At 40.3% G+C, this 23069-nt stretch overlaps 1 protein-coding gene across 1 annotated transcript in view; it reads right to left on the bottom strand.

Annotated features, from left to right (window-relative positions):
- Positions 1-2681: 2681 nt before the first annotated feature.
- The window catches only part of lima1a (LIM domain and actin binding 1a), a 31463-nt gene continuing 11075 nt past the window's right edge, over positions 2682-23069 (bottom strand). Inside the window, exons 5-11 of the mRNA XM_053317276.1 lie at positions 13827-13893; positions 10190-10284; positions 7766-7831; positions 7542-7596; positions 6992-7056; positions 6715-6848; positions 2682-4580 (exon numbers count right to left, since the gene is read on the bottom strand). Of these exons, the coding sequence (XP_053173251.1) occupies positions 3494-4580; positions 6715-6848; positions 6992-7056; positions 7542-7596; positions 7766-7831; positions 10190-10284; positions 13827-13893 (1569 nt within the window). The 3' untranslated portion in view covers positions 2682-3493. The remainder of the gene's footprint in view (positions 4581-6714; positions 6849-6991; positions 7057-7541; positions 7597-7765; positions 7832-10189; positions 10285-13826; positions 13894-23069) is intronic.

Here is a 23069-nt window from a genome sequence, read left to right as displayed (position 1 = left end):
TCACCTTTTATGAAGAATATATTTTATGCAGTGTAACAAAAAGCTTCATGAATTGTTATTAACATGTTTTACTCAGTGTTGAGGAGTAACTAGTTACATGTAAATAATACTAAATGTCATTAAATTACAGTTACTTATGAAAATGTTGATTATAAAGGAGGTTACATCATGAACTGAACCTCTGACAGACTCGGACCTCACTTTAAATAAGATAAAGAAATAAGTAAATGTCATCCACTCATGCTGATACACATTCACACTGTGTTTTATCAGTAATATGTTTTATTTTATTGTCCTGTGTTTGTTATATTTGCACCACAGAGTAGCAATTCTAAATTTTATTGTATGCATATAGAGGGACAATAAAGGCAATTATCTACCTATCTATCTATCTATCTATCTATCTATCTATCTATCTAACTATCTAACTATCTATCTAACTTATAAACCCTTTAAAGAGTGACATATTAGAAATAAGGACAATGTCATCCACTCATGAAGTCTGAACAGTCAGGCTGCTAGCATCAGACGAGCATCGCTAAAAGAATAAAAGCATTTCTGATGAGTAGCTGTCAGGTTGTTGTACCTAAATTTGGTAATGACCTTTTATGAAGAATATATTTTATACAGTTTAACAATATAAATAATACTAAATGTGTCATTAAATTACAGTTGGTTATGAAAAATGTTGTTGATTACAAAGGTTACATCATGAACTGAACCTCTGACAGTCATCCACTCATGCTGATACACATTCACACTTTCATGCGTTTTTTTAAAATCACTACTCTATATTTTATTTAATGTCATGTGTTTTATTCAATGTCCTGTGTTTTGATGTTTTTTTATATTTGCACCACAGAGTAGCAATTCTAATGTTATTGTATGCATAGAGTGACAAAGACAATTATCTTTATCTATCTCTCTATCCATCTATCCATCCATCCAATAAACCCTTTAAAGAGTGACATATTAGAGAGCAGTACTCAATGGTCGCTTTCAACCACTGAAAACTGACACCTGTTGGATGATGTGCTGTAGAAGTTTGAACCATAGAGTTTGAACAGACGTTCATGGTATTCAGAGGATGAATCTCACAGAGCTGCAACAGTCGATCAGCAGATAAATAACGGACAACTATTCAGATCATTTAATAATTGATAAGTAATAGTAATAGTAGTAATAGTAATTTCTTAAGTAACTGTTCCATATTTGCTTGTTGCAGCTTCTGTGCTTTACTTTTTTTTTTTTAAAAAGTCTCATTTTCTAAACTAATTTCTGAAACGTTATAAACAAAACACTTAATCAAGAAGAGAAAACAACACTTGGCAGATTGATTGATGATAGAAAATAGTTTCATCCCTTCTTCCCGACTGTGGTGATCCTCTGACGCCACCATGAGGGCGACAGTTGTGGGTTTCTTTATAACCGAACACAATCAAGAGGGAGCCTTTAAAGATGAATAATGTTTACAGGCTTTTAACTGAACAACTATTTGATGAGTTTCCATCAAGTCTGGCTCGTCAGTAATCACTTTAATCCTTCTCCTCCCGACGACGACGCCAGCCTGAGGTTCATTTAATTTGTCCAGCACTTTGATTTTTGACCAAATTCTCCAAAAAAAAAATCTAACGACGTTCCCATCAAGCCTCAGCCGCGTGTAATTAGCAAACACGCAGTTTACAGTAAAATAGAGCCGCACTGATCAGCACGGCTCTTTAAAAGATGCTTTCTGACTATAAAACAAACATGTCGTCTCCATGTTGGACACATTATAACATTTACTCAGACCAGCCAAGGGTCTCCCATGATGCACTGAGCTCCTCTCCTCCTCCTCCCCCCCTCTCTCTATCCATCCATCTATATCCATTAACATTCATGTACTATTAATGCATTCAATAAGCTAAACTTCTTCCCCAGAGTTGTCTGTGCTTTCTGGTCTCACAGGTAATCTGGGCCTGTAGACGTCCGGATGACAGATTCCAGTCCCGGACCCTCTAGCTTCATTGTTGATTTTCATTGTGCTTCTCTCTCCTCTCCTTCCTCTCTCTCCTCTGTCCTCACCTTCCTCTTCCTCCCTCTCTCCTCTCTCTCCTCTCTCCTCTCCTTCCTCTCTCTCCTCTCCCCCTCCTCTCCCCTTCCTCTCCCCCTCTCCCCTTCCTCTCCCCCTCTCCCCTTCCCCCCTTCCTCTCCCTTTCTCCCCTTCTCCCCTTCCTCTCCTCTCTCCCCTTCCTCTCCCCCCTTCCTCTCTCCCCTTCCTCTTCTCTCCTTCCTCTCCCCTTCCTCTCTCCCCTTCCTCTTCTCTCCTTCCTCTCCCCTTCCTCATCTCTCCTTCCTCTCCTCTTCCTCATCTCTCCTTCCTCTCCCCTTCCTCATCTCTCCTTCCTCTCCCCTTCCTCATCTCTCCTTCCTCTCCTCTTCCTCATCTCTCCTTCCTCTCCTTCCCCTCTCCTCTCTACCCCAACCGGTCGAGGCAGATGTTCTCCCACTCTGAGTCTGGTTCTGAGGTTACTTCCTGTTAAAAGGGAGTTTTTTCTTGCCTTGTTGCTCATGTGGGAATGTTGGGTCTCTTTAAAGTTAAAACCTGAAGAGTTCGGTTTAGAACCTGCTCTATGTGTAAAGTGCCTTAAGATAACTGTTGTGATTTGGCGCTATACAAATAAAGATTGAATGAGCCAAGATTGTATATAACAATTTATTTAAACAGTAGCAATCTAAAAGATATTTGGTCCCCTGGTTTTTAAAAACAACAGTACAACATTATTCAGATCACTGTAACAAAACGGAAATAAAAAGGAACATGAATGGGTGTTTTTTTTTTCCAGTTTAACTCGTACATACAGGATGGCGACTGAGAAATAAAGTGACAGATGTATTTTCTACTCAAAGTGTGTCAAACTAACTAAAACCCATTATTATTATTATTATTATTATTATCAAATCTTTTAAATGTTGACAGATGGAAGTGCTGTGCTCTCTTATTAAACTTTATAAAGAGGCAAATTTAGTGGTAAGAATCCATATATATCCAACTATTACAGAACAGTAGTTTAAATCTTTTTTTTGGTCCTTCTGTCGGATGAGGAGGCATCGAATGAAAAATACAAAATTACAAAAGTCATGTCCACAAAAATAAAAGATTCTATGTGTCATAACCTTTGGACATCTCCGTCTAAAAATATTAATTACAAGGGGAATTGTTTTAAATATTGTTCATTTTCTATTTAAAAAAAAAAGAAAAATGTCAGAGCGACATGTTTTCCCAACAGTCTCGTTAAAAACTATGTTGCTGAAATGGCTTTAAATGTTTCAAACTGTTGGAAGAGGCACGAATCAAGAGCTCAGTAGAGTTCACACTAGACACTGCAGCGACTCTCTTTTAGGAAGAGAAGAAGAAAACATCTATAAAAAAAAACAAAAAAAGAAGGAGGAGAAGAAGAAGAAGAAGAAATGTTCGTGGCTGTTTATCTTGTTGGTGAGCAGATTATTCAGTTTATACATCCTCATCCTCCTCCTCCTCCTCTTCATCCTCGTAGTATCGGTTCCGTTTGATCAGCTCCTCCACCGTCAGCGCCTGCTGCTCCTTATCGTCCACCTCCTCGCTGTCCCAGAAGCCGACGTCCTGCGAGGACCGGCTGGCCTCCGCCTCCCCCTCAGGAGATGAGACGGTCTCTGTCGTCTCCTGGCGTTTCAGAGGTGGCATCTCTTCCTCCAGCACACCTCCGTCCTCTTCTTCCTCCATCTGCTCCTCCTCCTCTTCTACTTCCTCTTCCTGTCCAGGTTGTTCAAGCTCCTCCTCTCTGTTGACGGGAAGTTCTGGCATGTCTTCACTCTTCATCTCTCCTTCCTGCTCCTCCTCTCCTGAGCTGGTGTGTACGTCCACGCAGCTGTCCTCGGTGGGCGTCTGGCTGTCTGACGTCTGGCCGCCGTGCTGCAGCTCCATGCTGGAGGGTTCGGGGCTCGCCTCACGCTCCTCCGCAGCGGGAGCTTGACTCTCGTTTCTGGGAGGAGGAGTGCTGCTGGTTTGGTTGGCCAGTGTGAAGGGCAAGCTGCGCTCCTTCAGGGAGGAGCTGCGGCGCAGGGAGGAAACCTCTCTGACCTGCTCGGAAGGTGAGGAGGGGGAATCCTCCTCTGGGGGCCACTTGGCTCGGATCGGCTTAGTGGCGGAGCCCCCGTCTGTGGTGGTGGTGGCGGCTTCGGTGCGGCTGGTCGCGTCCTCCGGTTCGGTGCGTGGCGGCCAGGAGATTTTCAGCCTGCGGGTCTCAGCGGGTCTGTCAGCCTTCTCTGACGATCCCTGTCCCAGAGCCTCCATGGTGGCGGTCAGGACGTTGACTTTAGCCAGCGGAGAGTCCTCCACGCTGGGGCTTTCCAGGTCTGAGGACGGAGTGGAGCTCTGGGTGATCGGCTTGGTGGGAGTGTTGGACTGCGGCGAAGTGTCCTCGGCCTCCAGTTTGCCCTCCCACAGCTCTTTGTGGGGTCGGTGCCCGAAGCCCTCGTCGTAGTTCCCCTTCGCCTTGAAGAGCTGGCAGAAGTGCGGCTTGCAGTAGACGTTGTTGTGCAGAGAGGCGTAGTTTGCCAAACTGATCAGGAGAGAAAGAAAAGAGGGAAACACTGTTAGAAAATACAAACTGATTTAAAGCAATAAATAATTTAACTTTTAATAACTAATCCAACTTCTAACTCATAAAAGAAAGGCTTCCTGTTTATTGCTGACTTGACACCTCGACCTCCTATTGTGCTGCAGTTCTTTCAGTATTAATATTATGTTTATGTTTTCTTTTATTCCTGTTTTATTTAGTTTTTATATATATTTATTTTTGGTATTTAAAGACTGTTCAGCACTGTCTGCTCAGCTGTGGATATTTTAAAATGTGCCACTGGACTGGATTTACTGTGAGACATTTAAAGTCTGGAAAAGACAAATTAAAGCTGAAGCCACTGCAGCATTGACAAAGAAAAGAAAAGGTAAAAAAAATAAACTTTGTATTGATATCATTTTAATTGACTCTAATCTGTCTAGACTCGGCTAATCTCTCGGTCAGACGGCCTCTGTTTGAAGTGACCGTTTCATTTCCTGTTGAAAAGAGATCTCCGTTTAATTTCTGGATGTTCTACTAAACATTTTTTTCCTCCTCATATTACAGCAGCACAGTGCAACAACGACTAGAGTAACATTTCATTAAAATACAATAAAATTAGAGGGGAGACATTTAAAGCTTAGTTTCCTCTCCTGGGGTAATAAAATATTTTTTACCGTAAATCAGAGCTTTGCTTTAAACTCTGATTTTAACCATCTCAGGTTTCCTTTGATGGTTTCATGTAATTATTTGCTTGGTGGGATACTGGATTATTTAGTCTAATATATGAGCAGAGGAGAATGACGGCCTCTCTTCAGTGTGAACCAAGGTTATTATAGTTTTGAAATTTTCTTTAGTTTTTATTTTTCTTTAGTTTTTCAGTTTGCTTTTTTATTTCAGTTTAGTTTTAGTTAAACAAGTGATTTAGTAGTTTCAGTTTAGTTTTTATTTAGTTTTAGTTTTTCAGGTATTAAGAGAAAGCCTTGACTTGTAGAAGCTGAAAAGGATGAAAGAATAAGTGACTCCAAATATGGTTTATCATCAAGTCCTTTTTAATTTCATTCTTTAACCACGGCTGTTCATTGTAGTTTTTTTTTTGTTTTTTGTTTTTTTTTAAATTGTAGTTTTTATTTTAATTTCAGTTTACTAAATTATTTTTTCATTGCTAGTTTTAGTCTTAGTTTTCGTTAACTATAATAACTCTGGTGTGAACTAAATAAAATAAAGTTGCTGCAAAATGTCACCGAAACAGACACAAAGACAACTATGAACATTTTGCACGAGGCCAATTTTCAGTTGTGTCTCTTTTTATCTTTTATCTCCACAAACCTCGATGTAGTCGTTCAGTTAATAAGAACAAACACAATATGACCATCTAGCACAGGGGTGTCAAACATGCGGCCCGTGGGCCACAACCGGCCCGTCGAGGGGTGCGATCCGGCCCACTGTTCTTTTCCTTCCTCCCTTTCTTCCTTCTGTCCTTCCTTCCTTCCTTTTATCCTTTTCCTCCCCATTCCTTCCATCTGTCCTTCCTACCTTCCTTTTCCTTTCTTCGTTCCATCCTTCCTTCCTTCCTTCCTCCCTACCTTCCTTTTATCCTTTTTTTCCATTCCTTCCATCTGTCCTTCCTACCTTCCTTTTTTCCTTTCTTCGTTCCTTCCTTCCTTCCATCTGTCCTTCCTCCCTTTCTTCCATCTGTCCTTCCTACCTTCCTCTTTTCCTTTCTTCGTTCGTTCCTCCGTTTCTTCCATCTGTCTTTCCTTCTTTCCTTCCTTCCTTCTGTCCGTCCTTCCTACCTTTCTACTCTTTCCTTTCTTCTCCCTTTCCTTCCTTACCTTCTTATTTCCTTCCTTTCTTCCCTCCATCTTTTTATTGATCTGGCCCACATGAGATCAAATTGGTCTGTATGTGGCGCTTGAATGAAAATGACACCTCTGCTCAAGCAGCTTGAAGGCGAGAAAATGAACCCTTGAAGTCCGTGGTCTCCAACCCTGCTCCTGGTGAGCTACTGTCCTGCATGTTTCAGGTATCGCCTCACTCTAAACACACCTTAATCTAATCATTAACAGCTGCTTGATAACAAGATAACAAGTTTTTTTTTTAAATGATGAAGTTTGCGTCCTGCCGTCCTCCTCACCTGAGTTTGGTGTTGCAGTGCGAGCAGCGGAAACAGGAGCTGTGATACACGTGCTGATTGGCCACCAGCCTCTCCAGAGGATAAACCGTCTTCAGACACGACACGCAGGTCTCTCTCACAGGCAGGCGGAAACCCTGAAACACACACACACGAGAAACTCAAATACTGGTACAAAAAAAAACAAAAAACAGAAGTGTGTGTTTAAGTGTGAGTGTGTGTGTGTGTGTTTATGTGTGTGAGTGTGTGTGTGTGTGAGCGTTTGATGTGAAAGACTCACCTTGGACGTCTTGGGCTGAGAAGAGTCTCTTTGATTGGCGGACGCTGGGGTGCCGGGAGCAGAGCCTAAAACGAAGAGAACGGAGAGGAGGAAGAATTAAAGAAAAGGCAGTGACGCTTTGTGAACACTAGATGGAGCTGTTTCATATCTGATGAAAGTAGAGTCGACTTTTTCCAAATCAGGTGACATTTAAATGATCAGGGATCCAACAATGAAGCAGTTTAGAAATCAATACAAGTACTTATTATAATACAAGCTCTTATTAAATAATTCATAATACACAAATAATTACTAATGTATGAAGGAGAATATATAGAAATGTAGATAAACTAATAAAAAATTTTATTTCTGATTAGCTCAACTCTTACAAACTGGATCATCTCTTATTTTGAAAGATAAAATAATGGACTTCAGGTGCCACAATTAATGTTTATGTTCCCTTTAACTCAACCCTTTAAATGAGACGTGCCAAATCCTCATTAAATTAAATAAAAAAAGGGATTCTATCATCTTGAGTCATACTGTATGAAGAACATGGAAAGTAAATTACTGTTGCTCTCCGCGGTGAAACTCTTCCTGCTGTTGTTTAATTCAGACTCTGGACTCTGAGAGAAGAAAAGAGGGGGAGAAAAAAAAAAGTCTTTACAAGTGAAGCATGAAGTGAAACAATTTATAAGCACATAAGTGAGCAGGAACTGAAAGCTTTGTGACAGTGTGAGTGTGTGTGTGTGTGGTATGTGAACGTAGTTTTGTTGACGTTATAATCCTCCTCACCATGTCCAGAGAGCACGGAGGGACATTTTCCTTCTGCTTCCCACAGTAACTGTCCAGCTGATCGCTCTAAAAGAGAGACAAAGACGACACACACACACACACACACACACACACACACAGAGAGACAGAGGAGGTTAAGTAACAAAAACACTTCGAAACCCACAGCGCTCGTTTACACAAGACGAGACTTTCAACCTAGAGAAATTTGACTGTCTGAGCTGCGTGTGGCCTGTTTCATTTGCTTACGACACGGTGATCCGCCGGCCGCCTCCAGTTCAGAGTTAGTTTGGGTGATTGGATTTGACTGCAGATACAAATAAGTCACCTTGAGAGCTTTAGCTGCAGACAGGAGACGACGTGGTGTATAACGTCTGATAATAAACCTCCTCAGGTACTGTAATGTGGACGGCACGTAAAGATACTGATATAGGGAATTAGTTAAAATGCTCCTTTAACTAATAGTGGAAGACTCAGAAGAGACATTTTATTTTGGAGATTAATCATAAAGCAGCGGAGGCCGAGATATTCCTCCCTTTTTTAGTCTCTGCTACGAGTCGAGATCCAAAAGCACTTGAATCCCTCCAATTATCATGACACGACTTTATAGCTTCACTTTAACTTTGTCCTAATTTAATGAGACACAAACGAGCTTCAGCTACAAAATCAGATTGCTTTGTTTTCTAATTGGATGTGAGCAACAAGCCGCTTTGAGACGAACTTCTATTGGACGCCCTTGGCTACGTCCAAAATCACTCCCTAGTTACTAATAACATAGTACACTACCCTCACTGTTAGAGCTATGAGTTGTTTTTATTCCATTTAATAATTACACATTAATCTGTGTATTTTTTGTAGCCGTCTGTTTTTAAGAATATAGCTTAATTAATTTGAGTATAATATAAGTATTGTGCAAGTTGAGTATTGGTTAATGCTTTTATTTTGAAAGTACTGGGTTTTTATTTTTAACCAGGGCAAGAGAGAGAATATAGCTTAATTAATTTGAGTATAAGTATGTATTAGTTAAGTTGAGTATTGGTTAATGCTTTTATTTTGAAAGTACTGGGTTTTTATTTTTAACCAGGGCAAGAGAGAGAATATAGCTTAATTAATTTGAGTATAAGTATGTATTAGTTAAGTTGAGTATTGGTTAATGCTTTTATTTTGAAGGTACTGGGTTTTTTTTTTAAGAATATAGCTTAATTAATTTCAGTATAATACAAGTATTGTGTAAGTTGAGTACTGGTTAATGCTTTTTATTTTAGTTTTTTTTTTTTAACCAGGGCAAGAGAGGTGACAGACGTTATTGTTCTTTGTCTGTTTGCTTGTAAAAATGATAAAATAAACCAAAAGAAACGTCATGATTTCCTGGACAAAACACACTTTTTTTTCACCCTTTGAGTGTCCGAATGCTGAGTGTGTAAATATCTCCACTATATTTTACCATGTACACTAGAAAACTACTATCATACGACTCTACAGCTGATGGACACAAAAAGACAATGATTAGTTAGTGTCAGAAGTCTTTATTTGCTGCCCACTATTGACTGAACTATTGAGTGTTCATTAAATAGGGAGTAATGAAGGAGTGAATGAGTGAATGAGTGAATGAGTGAATGAGGGAGTGATTTCGGACACAGCCAACGTTTCTATGTAACTCCTGTCCCTGGTGTTGATAGCAAACAGCTGATACTTTTAAATCAAATGAGGCGTTATCTCTACGATACGTCCTCCCTTTAATACACAAACCTAAATAAAAGTACGAGCCAGTTGGAGAGAGATGAGATCACCATGGAGATGTAAGTTTCTGATAAAAAGTTGCTATTGGCTTCCAGTAAAGAAACGTCTAAATATCACCACATAAAAATGTGTTTTCTGTTTAAAAAAAGTACAAATAAAAAGTATTAAACAGTAACAAAAGAGTCTCATGGAGGGAAAGTTAATGCTACAACAGCTCTGTGTGCTGAAATCACTGGAGCTGCTTTTTTCTTGTTGCTTTAATAAGAAAATCTGAGAAAAATGGCTAAATTTAGTGTAATTTTACAGTAAATTAAACTTCCATTATCTAACCAGACATAGTTAAGATTACGTATATGATATGGCTTTGGCATGATGAAAGCAGTTACACCTTTTCAACATCTGTCACCTCCAGAAAAGGTTCAAACTATCGGATTTCAATCAGTCTTTAATGCATTTACACTTATTGTTTATATATTTGATCTTTATCAGAACTGCCCAAGATGCATCAAGTGACACCCATCTCCTCTCATTTCCTTCAATCTACTGTCAGACTGTCTAATAAATTACATTTCCAGATTCAAAGCTTCTCGGTGAAACAGTTTACACCAAGTAGTGTCAAAACCATCACATAAAATCGGGTGTAATAACCCTTTAATATCTTTCATGATGATTGACAGGAGTACTCACATTGACTGCGGTGGGAGAGACTTCCTGTTTGGAGATGGCAGCTTGGTAGAGGGCCATCCTGTCTCTGAGAGGGGTCGACTCTGCAAGACTTCCATCTGCCGGAAAACATAAAATATTATTAAGTATTAAATATGAAAGTTCCCGTAACCACACATCATCATCATTCTTAGTAGTTTATATTTGTTGAGGAAACTCATTTCTTGGAGGTTTTTGTGAACAGATAATCTTGTTTGAAGCTCGTCGTGACCCAGATTTCACTCTTCAAACCGGTTAGAGATTTTTTTTTAACACTCGTTAACTGTCAGGAGCGTTTGATCGATTCTGCTCTATAAACACAACTCTTCTCGTCGAGGATTTATTTTTTTCCAACCCATCCCAGTTCAGAGAGAGTGCAGAATGTGCTGTTTAGTCATGCAGGCTGCGGACGGGAACATGAGGTCAGGAGTCGTGTGCAGAGTTTAAAGGGGAGGGTGGGGAGGGGGGGTGGAACAGGGGTTTGTCTCTTCCTGTACTCTCTGAACCAGTCTGCTGATCGCTGTGCTTTCTACGGCCCGCTTGTGTCGTCACTGCTGAGTGTTTCACTTCTGGGAAGGATGTAAAGTATCCAGAGGAAGTCAGGACAGCGCTCATTGTTTTAGGAGGATGCTGTTCCGTGACTAATTGGAAAGTACCAGAGAAACAATACTGGAAGTGGTTTCTAACGAGGGGGTTGTGAATCCGACCCCATCAGAGCAGGCCACGTTTTCACTTTTTTGTGGCATCTAGCAGAACAGTAATGGCAGAAATGAAAGATGATATTCACAAGTATTATTTTTAAATGTGTGTATTATCACCTAAAAGTAATAAATGTTGTGTATTTCCGAGAGCTCCTTCAGCGACAGGCTCCTTTAACCCAGAGTGTGTGAAGGAGCGATATCACAGATGCTTCCTTCCTGCAGCTGTCAGACTGTAACAAGCAGCTCTGCTCCTAGTGAACCTCAATTTTACAAACTGCACCTTTTAATGTATTTGACTGTGCAATATTAGTATTTCAGGTATACTACAGTACTACTTCAGTTCAACTGTGCAATGCATGTATATATTAGGGCTGTCAAACGATTAATTTTTTAATCGAGATTAATCGCAGAATTTCCATAGTTAATCGCGTTTTGAATTGCATGTTTATATCCTGTTATTTTACATTTCAAGGCAGTTTTAAGCCCATAATGTAAAGCATTTCCTACCAGAGTGTCTTAACTGGGAATCAATCACGGCTCTGCTGCGACTCCCACACTCCAAAATGGTCCTTTGGTGGAGCTGAGGCTCGCTTGGCTGCACCTGGGTGTTTAGCGTGGAGGTGCTAACTCAAACTCGACGCACTCCAGTGGTAGTTAAACTCCGTTTGACACAGGTTGCATTTTACTTGTCAACTGAAGCGTCTGGAAGTGTTTTAAAGTTAAACAAAACTTCAAAAGTCCAGTAGCTCTCTTACTTTCCATCACCGCGATAGGTTTACTGCAGGAGGCCACTTCAAAGCTACAGCTAGAGGAGCCGTCTACGGGTGAGTAGAAGGGACAAAAAGGCTTGCAACATTAAAATGCGATTTAAAAAAATAACGCGTTAAGGATTGCATTAATCTAATCGCGATTAACGCGTTAACACTGACAGCCCTATAATATATATTATATATATTATATATTATATTTCTTCCATTTTAAATCTGTGCAACATCATCAAACTCAGGTCTATTATCACTCAACATCAATATTACTCTTATAGATAATGGGTTTTTTTTTTACTACTATTGTTTTTACTGCTTTTGTACTTATTCATTGTTCTTTACTCTTCTTTATTTATGCTCTCTCTATGTTTTACTATCCACTTTGCTGCTGCAGTAATGTAAATGTCTCCATTGTGGGACTAATAAAAGGATTATCTTATCTTATCTTATCTTATCTTTAGAACAAGCCCTTTATATCTACAAAGGGAGCAGCTCCTCTTTCACGGAGCCTGGCATTTCTTTCTACAGTAGCCCAGAGCAGACAAACCAAACACAGGAGGAGAAGGTCTTTCATGTTTTTCACAAGTTTCCTCAGCCACTGTAAATTCTCCTACATGCTTGTGTGTGTGTGTGTGTGTGTGTGTGTGTGTGTGTGTGTGTGTGTGTGTGTGTGTGTGGGGGGGGGGGGGGGGGGGGGGGGTAGTGTCTCTCATCACTAGATGCCACTAAACTCTACACACTGGTCCTTTAAAATAGATATTAGTGTTTATACTTCTTAGCTATAATTAAAGGAACGACTTCCTGTATGTGAAAGAAGTCACTCAGAGAGACAAATAAACAGAAAAGATATCAGACTACCGTTTTCGGTCATTGTACTACTGTACTGTGAACATAGCAGGGTTATTATAGTTAACGAAAAGTAAGACGAAAACTAAAAACTAGCAATGAAAAAATAATTTAGTTAACTGAAATTAAAATAAAAACTACATGAACAATGTAAAACTAAACTGAATTGCAGCAGCCGTGGTTAAAGAATGAAATTAAAAAAAGGACTTTTCATCCTTTTCAGCTTCTACAAGTCAAGGTTTTCTCTTAATACCTGAAAAACTAAAACTAAGACTAAAACTAAACTGAAACTAGTCAATTCCTTCAAAATAAAACTGAACTAAAACTAGTCAATTCCTTCAAAATAAAACTAAACTAAAACTAGTCAATTCCTTCAAAATAAAACTAAACTAAAACTAGTCAATTCCTTCAAAATAAAACTAAACTAAAACTAGTCAATTCCTTCAAAATAAAACTAAACTAAAACTACTAAATCACTCGTTGAACTAACTAAAACTAAACTGAAATAAAAAAGCAAACTGAAAAACTAAATAAAAATAAAAACTAAAGACAATGTCAAAACTATAATAACCTTGGAACATAGTGGAGCATGTAGCAGCTAAAAGACAGATATTCCCCTCAGTAGTTGGTAGAGAGTAAAAACAGAGCTACTGTAGAAGAGAGTGAATATTAGACTTACATTCAGGTAGTGGACAGAAACATGACTCTAAATTAATGATTGTTGCTCCATAATGTTAGATGTGGAAATAAGCAGCTGTTTGCTAACATATCAATATCATAAAAGAAGTCAACATTGTTTTAAACAGCTCGACTCCGCTGCCCTATCACCTCATAATGTTGATTTCCTGTTTGTCCAAAATCTACTCTCTCTCTATCTTATTAGCTCTGGTTTGGTCTCTATTAAGAAAATATCTTGACCTTTTTTGAGCAGATTCATCTAAAAACAGTAAAGTTGTGGGTTATAAAACTAAAACAATAAGCTGAAAGATGCTAAAACGCTTCATTAGAGCTGAGAGGAGCTGCAGAGTGGTAATTCTCTGAGTTTGTTTCTATCAGTGACTCCTTTCACATTTGATCCGGTGTTAAAATGAATTAATTTAAGCAGCTTTAAAAAGAAAAAAGGGAACAGACAAAAGTCCCACATTCCTGTTCTCTGGTGTGAATCACTGACTACACCATTAGCAAAGGTATACAAGGTTTTCACTCTGAGACATTTCTACTGTAAAAAAAAAATATTAAAAGCTTGTAGTTTTGGATTTTACTTTACATTAAAATAGTTTTCATGTAAAGATAGAGGATAGAAATGTGTACCTCCTAGTAGCTGGTCCATGTTGGCAGTATTACCGCTGCTCCCTCTACTCGTCTGGTCTCTGGACACCTTCAACAAAACATACAAAAGAAAACCCAACAAAAGGCAGACAGTTAGAGGTGTGGAAGAAGTCATAGCACAAATAAACAGCGTGAATGTGTTCTGCATGGCCGACACCAACGCCGACGCGCTACAGTACGCATACACGGCCAATCGATGCTCACATGGTTTGACCAGCGGAGCCAAGAGGTTTGGAAGCAACGCCGTCGGTCAGGAGGATCAAAGTGGAGAGGGACGAAGGAAATGCAAAAGACAGGAGGGACGGAGGGAGGGAGGGAGAATCATAGGAGGTAAAGAGTAATGAGTGTGTGTGTTTGTGTGTTTGAGTGTGTGTGTGTGTGTGTGTTTGAGTGTGTGTGTCCAATTCAAACCACTTTAATCCCCTTATGAGCTCAGGGAGACGGATCCTGAGTCAAACTCCCCGTCTGTCCACAGTCGCCAGCCAGAAAGCAACTAAACTGATTATCTGTCGTGGTTTTAACAATGAAATTCAGACTTGGCTCATATAACAGATCACTGAAAACCATTTTAAAATAATTAAAAACCAGCATCAAGTGGGTCGTGGGCCTGTTTCTAAAGAGCCAGATTTTTTTATCTTTCTCTAATTTCTCTGTGTGCAAAAAAAAAAAGCACCTGTAGTCGAGGTGAAGAAAGGGAGCGTAATGCTTTAAAAGATTTATATATTTTTGCTGATCTGGTGAAATCAGATGGTGAAGTCTGAACTCTCTCCAGCAGCAGTAGCAGCAGTCAGAAACCACTCCCACTTGAACGGCGTGCCAACACATCGCCCTCCTGCCGTCATTTCAAGTGGAGATTAAACAGCAGGTCAGACAGAGACTGACCTACAGTCGCTACACATTTAGACTTACAAGCGACTCATCATCTCAGGTCTGATAGATTTACCTCTAAAAATGATCATGAGGTTTAGAGTCTTTGTTCTTGTGTACGGTTCAGATTCGGTGCCAGACTGACTGACGGACTCGAGGTTGTCTGCAGGCTTCGGCGAGTAAAGCTGGGAGAGATTTCACAACAGTGCCGAGGCCGAGGTCGAGGTGAACGCAGGTCATGAAAACACAACAAGGACAGATCAGACAAGTTAATGCTAATGAGTCATAAAAATAAATCCTTTTTTTCCCTTACTGTAAAAAATGCCACAAAATGCCTCGGTGCTATAGAGCTCTATTGTCCAAAAACTATTTAAAACACCTCAACAGAGCTGCAGAGACGTCCAGGTGCCCTAAATATTAACTACTCTCCAATAAATGCATCTTTTTTACTGCTATATGAGCAAATTTATCTAAAAACTAAAGCATCCAGCTGTTTTAGGAAACTCTTTTAATGAAAGTAGAACATCATGACTCATTTTTAAAGATTTACATCATCAGTAGGAGAAAAAAAAAAGGGAGTAGGGAAGTGTTGAAACACAGACTAACAAATTATTGGTTTTGGGGTTTTTCTTTTTGACAGTAACCAAAAGTACAGAATATCACCAGCTTCATCCTTTTAACTACACCCAGGAATCTATTTCTGTGCATGTACAATGACTTCACTATCAACTTTCAAAGCAACTTTTACTGAGCAGCAACCACTCTGACCCTAAAGTAGTAATTACAGTATAAAATCTGACAGTAGCACAAGTAGAAAATAATCAATGAGTCAGCAGTAATGTCAGTTTTAAAGCAACATTTAGCTAAAGTTTGTTCCTCTTTGTCAACATAATGTCATTAGTTTAACCAGATAAATGCAACTGAACAAACATTTTCTGGAAAAAGGTTCGCCACAATTGTACAAGAAGTTTATCTTGTATCCCGAAGGAGTTAACGGACTCCTGACGGGCCACGTAAAGAGCCTCCATGGTGCCTTTTGTGGCACAAACTGCTTGTAAATATTTGAACAGCTCAGGTTGTTCCAGTGCTATAACTTTTGTTTCTGTGGGAGCAAGAAAAGAAACGTTACAGAGGAGAGGATGTTTGAGAGAGGACAGCTCGACATGTATCAGAAGAGCTGAAGATAACAAGCTTTGGTTGAGAGTCTGAAACAATATTTTAGGTCTTTGACAGGATGTAGTGTATCGAATCAAGCAAAGTTAAGTTTGATTGCTTTGAGAACCGTACAAGGTCTCCTGTTGTAACTATTAAGTCTAAACTTTGCTGATTTTAATTGTTTTAAAAGATTTAAAGTTACAGACGATGACGTTTATTCCCTTTTTCTAAGCTAAGTGATGTCATTGCTGTTCAGTTTGTACATAAATAAACACGTCGATGCTCATACGGCCGAATATTTGAGCTGATTCTGGCTTCAGTTCGTTACTTTCAGTCTGGTGCTGATTAAAGCTCCTGTTTTCAGTTCACTACAAAACTAAGCGTACAGTTCTGCTGCTTTCACAACCTTTCATAACGTACTGTGAACCAAAGCTAAAAGCTACCGAGTCATTGTTTTAAATCTCGCAGCACTGGAATAAACTTTTATCCTTTTATCATCAGGTGAGCGTGAGCCCGACTTTACTAGATGATGTCATCCGAGGGCGAGTCTGTGCCAAATCAAAGAGTCTGACTCAGGAGTGGGTTAAACATGATATCAGCGTGCAGTCATAAATAATACACATGTATGAAATCACACACACACACACACACACACACACACACACGGACAGCTGGCTTGTCCCTAAAATGAAAGAACAGACAAAATCGTGACAAAGAGTCTCCCAAAAAAAACCCATCATCATCATAATAATGGATCTATCCCCTCGGGTGGATTATCTTTCACAGACCGGAGGTGCAGCTTTGCAAGAGGGGGGTCGTCTGAGGCTGGGTTGCGTGTGTGTGTTTGTGTGTGTGTGTATATATGAGGAGGGGGGGTGTAAACATGTGTGTGTGGGGGGGTCAGTAGGATGTAAACAAGCCGTCCAGGCTGGGTCTCAGGAGGCTGGATCAGCAGGCTAGACAAAGAATCTGCTGCTAATCCTGACACTATTAAAGCTCTCGTACAGACTTGCAGCCCCCCCCCCCACCCCCCACCTCCTTCAAGACCCCACCCACCAAGACAATACCCCTCCTCTTACATTAAAAGCTTCCCCAAAACAAAGACAGAAGAGGAAAGCATGAATCAATAAGCCTTTTAAAAACACAGCAGTACACCTTGACTATGACTGGTTAAAGGCAGCAGACACAGATGAAAGGAGCCACTGATAAAGTTAGCTCATGAAGTGGCCTTTTGAGAAGCCGCTTTCATTACAGGGCTTAAAAATAATAGAGAAAATAACAAAAACAAAAAAAAGACTCATTCAGCTGCAGAGAAAATATCCTTAGTCGACAAAAACAGACAGACAAAAAAAAGTAAAAGTGGGGGAGTGTGGAAGGGACGGGTGTCTGTTCATCAGGCAGAAACAAAGAAAAAACAGAAACACCATATGGCCGTCTGAGTCTGAATGAAAAAGAAGCATAGCTACCTCTTGTGAAGAAAGAGACGTAGAGGAAAAAGAAGAGAAGAGTCACAAAGCGGCTGGCTGGAGATGAAGAGTCAGTCAGCGGAGAGACGAAAAGGTGAAGCCAGATTTTTCAGAGGGGAGTGGAGTGGGAGAGTCGCAGGCAGGCAGCAGCAGGAGCAGCAGCAGCCGTGAGCTCCAGAGGACTGAGGCGCAGCAGACTGAGAGGAGCGGAGCAGCCCAATCTGGCTTACGACATGGGGAGATGTGGGGTAGGGCCTCTGGAGATGGAGGAGGAGGAGGAGGCGACAGGGAGCAGGTGTTCAAAGGGGGGCTGAATCAAAAAGAAGGGGTGTGGCCGGATAAAGGTGGGGATGATGACTGGAGGTGTGCCACTGTGTGAATGAAGTATAGCAACACTAATATGAACTTAGTTATAATATTAGTGGGTTATGTTTGATATTCTACGTCACAATTGTTTTTGTTTTTTTTAGTATTTCTCATTGAAGGAACGTCAATCAGTGCAGTGGAAAACCAGGCAGGCTATATATACAAACACACTTTGTTTTTTAAAATGTATTTTAGTATAGAAATGTATTTATTTGTGCTTTGCTAAGTTGTTGATCTGCACGGTGATTACAGATGTAAACTAGACTCTTTGCGGTGTGAACTAAAATGTTGATGTGTAACTGTCCCTGCCAAATAAAATCTTATAAGAGTAAATAAATAAAGAAGGCTTACAGCTTGTTTAACCCTTACATTCATGTCTAAGGTAAAATAGGACTTGATATTGTGATAGGAGCTGTTTTTTCTCCACAAAAATACACTCTCTCTGCTCTCTGAAGCATTAATCAAGGTTTAATCACACATTTATTGATCAGTCAGATCGACTATTGATGTTTTCTGAACAGATCTGTGGTTCAAAGTTTGGTTTAGACCAGAGGTGTCAAACTCATATTCATTCAAGGGCCACATATAACCCAATTTGATCTCATGTGGGCCGGATCACTAAAAGGAAGGAAGGACTGAAGGAAAAGAGGGAGAAGGAAGAAAATACAGGAGGGAAAGATGGAAGGAAGGAAGGAAGGGAAGAAGGAAAGATGGAAGGAAGGAAGAAAGGGAGCAAGGAAAGATGGAAGGAAGAGAAGAGAAGATAAGAAGGAAGTAAGGAAGGAAGGAAAGGGAAGATCGGAAGGAAGGAAGGGAAGAAGGACAGATGGAAGGAAGGAAGGAAGAGAAGATCGGAAGGAAGGAATGAAGGAAGAAAGGTAGGAAGGACAGATGGAAGGAAGGAAAAGGAGGAAGAAGGAAACTGGGCCCGATTGGACCTCTCGGCGGGCCGGTTCTGGCCCACGGGCCGCATGTTTGACACCCCTGGTTTAGACACTTTTTATGAGGGGAATAAACTGCGAGGGTGTAGAATATGAACCGTATGTAAGGGTTAAATATTCTTGTATGCATGTTCTGCGTTAGTGATTTTCTATAGATCCAAACTAACAATGAGCTGATCTACTTTAAAGTGTTGTAGTGTGTGTGTGTGTGTGTGTGTGTGTGTGTGTGTGTGTGTGTGTGTGTGTGTGTGTGTGTGTGTGTGTGTGTGTGTGTGTTTTTATCTAAAGTCTATGAGCCACATCACTACACTGGGTGACACGTTCCTTCACCACACAGATTAAAGTTGCATTAGTTTGTTTAGAAACGGCTCCAAACGTTAATAACAGTGATTACAGTTTCAGTCTCTGGAGAGCAGTCGTGTACGGCAGACGCCACAGAGCTCTTTGGTTTAGAGAGCTTCGCTAGCTCGTTGTGCCAAATATCACAACATGTTGACTTTGTACTGAAGTTCTTTGAGAAATTAAAAAATGTTGTAGAATAAAATCAAGATGTTGTTATAAGCTAGTGAAGCTCTGTGAAGGGAAACTGCCTTCCTCCTGTGATAAGATATCTCAGACAGTGTTACCAACCGGCTCAAAGTCTGCAACAAAAATAGGAGTCACACATGATAAAGCGTCTAAAATAACATTTTTATATTTCAAGTTGATAATAAATGTTATTTTAGACGCTTTATCATGTGTGTTTCCCATTTTTGTTGCAGACTCTGAGCCGGTTTGTAACAAATGGGGGCTCGTTTGGTTCGTAACAATCACTTCATTCAGTGAGATTTGTGGACAATAAGATATTTTTTTTTTTTATAAATCACTACTCTTATCCTTTGAGACAAACTTCATTGTTGTCCACATTATGTTAAAATGTTGCTATGAGCTGAAACTCACTATGAAGCTGCAGAGTCACTGTCATTTGAGACATTTTTATTATAAAAAGATATTGCTTATTGCTGCTTTAAGTGCTTTTTAATGTTAATTAAATGTGCTTGTATTATAAAAATGTTCCACTAGACTTTAAAGGTTTGGTTTGGTCTATTGGGTCATTGTTTTAAATGGATGCAACTCAAATAAATACGTAATTAAATAAAGTAAATAAATCATAAGTTCTTGTTTTTCTTCGTCTCCCTTAAAAAAACAGACAAACTAAAATAAGACAGAGAAGGCCTCGACTGAAGCATTAACTTATATTTTATGGAATATTATTGAAGAAAAAAAAAGAATATAAAGTGTATTTTTACCCAAATGTAAGTCGCCACGAAATGAACATGAATGCTGTCTTCACATAGAGACTGTGAGGCGTATTAATTCATGAGTCATGGCCAAAAAAATGCATTTCGTGAGGTCACAGCGAACTTGCTCTTTGACCACAAAAAATGTAATCAGATCATCTTCGAGTCCAAAGTGGACGTTTTTTCCCCTCGAGGCATTCCTGAGATATCACGTTCACCATAATGAGACGGCACAACCTGAAAACATGATACTTCCGACTCCGGCTGTTGTCAGCGTGGAGACAGAAGGGTGAGGGGCGAGGGGCGAGGGGCGAGGGGGGGTTCAGGGGTGTGTGGAATTAATTTTTTTTATATTTTGGGTTTTTTATCCGTGTCATGCTCCCCCAGTGTCAGAATAAAGCGGCGGGTGTCCGTGGGTGGAGTCTTATGGGACAGGCGGGTGGTGCAGGAGCAGCTGGTGTGTGTGTGTGTGTGTGTGTCTGTGGGAGGGGGTGACTGTGGGAGTACAGGAGGCTGGGTGGGGCTCGGCTCTGGAGAGGAAGCTTGCGTGAGTGAGTGTGTGGGAGGGAATGAGGGATAGAGAATGGGGGAGGGAGGGAGGGGGGGTTTCTAGGCCAGCAGGGTGAGGGTCAATTAATTTCAGGGTGCCTCATGACTGCATGCTTCTCCAGGCCTGCAGAGAGGGGGTTATTTAGATTAGAGGTTTCGGGAGGGGAGAGGGGGCAGAAGGTGAAAAAGGGTTAATAAAAAAAGTAGAGTGGAGAGCAGAGAGAGGTTGAGGCCTTTGATGGTTTGTGTGTGGAGAGAAGGAGCGTTGAGAGAAGACAGGAGGGCCAGAATGAGGAGAAGAAGACGGAGAAGAAGATGAAGAAGGAGAAGAGTGGACAACGTGGATGATTGATGAGGTGGGGAGGGGGAACTTTGATGGCCTCGAGGAGGAAGGAGGAGGACGGAGGAGGGGGGGTAGGACGGTCTGATGAAGCTCAGAGTGCAGATCAGCTGTCTGCAGTCATGAGCCTACCAGCCTGCACCATTACATCATCTTTTACCCTGCGAGGGGCGAGCTCAACAAAGAGGAGCAGACTCGCCTTTACAGTGGAGACTATTGTACGAGCCTCTCAACAGTGTGTCTACAGAGCTGTATAGATCTGGTATTACTGCTTGAGGACTTCCTGCAAACAAATCTTCTTTTAGTAAGATAACTATGCAGTGTGTAATAAAAAAAAAAAAAAAAAAATCCCTCCCTTGAACTCCCCCGCAGCGCTTCTTGAGCTCACTTTTATAAAAAAAAGGCCCACAAGCTGCAGGAGGTCAGTGTTGAGTTAAGAGAAACTAAATCTTGTTTGTTAGAAAAGCACATTTTAGTTTTCTGAGCTCATTTATTTTTGCCTCCTCAAACTCTTTTAGTTTTCCAGTGTTGGTTCCCACGAAATCTCAACAACAATGCTCTCAGGTTTTAAAAAGGATAACGCTGGAGATATTCTATACTTTTCTTTTTTTACGGCTGACGTTTTAAGTGTGTATGAAATGTTACGGTATGCAGTTACGGAGCAGTTTGGAGTCAAGTTTCTGCTCACCTGATGAATCTAAGTCCAAACTTCACTCTGTTTAAACCTCTGTTAAGTCCAGAGAAAAGTACGCAGCTTTATGCTCCACACAGTAGCGTTCAGCTGTATCTGATATTTCTCCAGATGTTCTGAACAGAGTTAGTTGACATTTTTAGTTCGGCAATGAACACACGGACAGGAATTATGAGGGTCTGTTAGTCAAGTGTAATTTGACATTTGTGACTTTGACACCAACGTAATTATTTTTGGGGGCAGCAAGTAACGATTATTTTCATCATCATTTAGTTTCATTATATAATTATGTTCTCCATTAATCGATTAATGGTTTAGTCTGTATAAAGTCAAAAAGTGAAAAAATATCCATCAAAAGCTACCCAGAGCCAAGTGATGTTCTAAAAATGTCTGGTTTATGTTGGACCAACTATCCAAAAAAAAAAAAAAAATTACATTTGCCGTCATAAAAATATGAAATTTCAGAAGCAATTAATCAATTATCACAATATTTTAAAATAGTTTATCACAGAGCACCATTACAATCACTGTGTTTCTGAATATAAGTCTAATATAGACTCTTTTAGTTCTGCTTTAAGTCTCCGTCGATTCCTAAGACGGAGACTGGGACCCAGCTTCCTGCAGGACAGGGCCTTAAATATCATTCGTGACCCAACACATCCTGGCCACCACCACTTCCAACTACTTCCCTCTGGCAGGCGATACAGGACAATACAGTCACACACTACAAGACTGAAAAACAGCTTCTTCCCCCAAGCTGTGGGGGAAACTAATGAACACGGCCTGATTCCCTCATCACACACACACACACACACACACACACACACACACACACACACACACACACTCTCTGATATAGCCTACTGTTACGACAAGAACTGCTACGGTTTGCATCTTGTTGCTCTTATAGATTGTTTATGTTGTATTTATGTCTTAAGTTGTTTTTAATTGTCTTAAATGTTCTCATGGTTCAGGGAGTGCCATCTAAATTTCGTTATATTGTTGTCTGACCCTCAATATAATGACAATAAAGCTACTAAACTAAAACTAAGGGAAATATTTTCATCTTTAGCTGCTAAATGCTCCGCTGTGTTCATCAGCTAGCCGCGACTTCTTTTACATGAAACTACTCATGTGATCCATTGTTGCTATAAAAACCATCAACTTTAAAAGGACTGTGCTGCCATTGTCCTGATTGATCATGAGTATTATAGCGCAGCAGACCCAAGACAAACACAACTGAAATAAATCGATTGTAGGTCAGAGGTGTTTTGCTAGTTGTTAACTTTAAAAACACAGCCAACACTGAAGCACCAGTACGCTTCTTAAAGTCACATAATGACTCGTTATGCTCTATTCCTGTCATAAATGGACACTCTGTGCTGAGGAAACACAGCCCGGCTGTTGTTAACATGTCACACCTCGAGTATAAGCACTTTACATTTGACATGCCTCGAGGAGGAGATGCATGACTGGACGTTAAACGTTTTGGCTTTTATGCTCCACAGAAAACAATTAGCTGTCCTGGCAGGCACGTAGGGGAGCTGCAGGCACTGATGCTCGTCCAGAG

This window comes from Scomber japonicus, chromosome 4 (genome assembly GCF_027409825.1).
Source record: "Scomber japonicus isolate fScoJap1 chromosome 4, fScoJap1.pri, whole genome shotgun sequence".
NCBI classification, from domain to species: domain Eukaryota; kingdom Metazoa; phylum Chordata; class Actinopteri; order Scombriformes; family Scombridae; genus Scomber; species Scomber japonicus.
The sequence above is the reverse complement of the archived record's forward strand: the minus strand, read 5'-3'. Positions and strand labels throughout refer to the sequence as shown.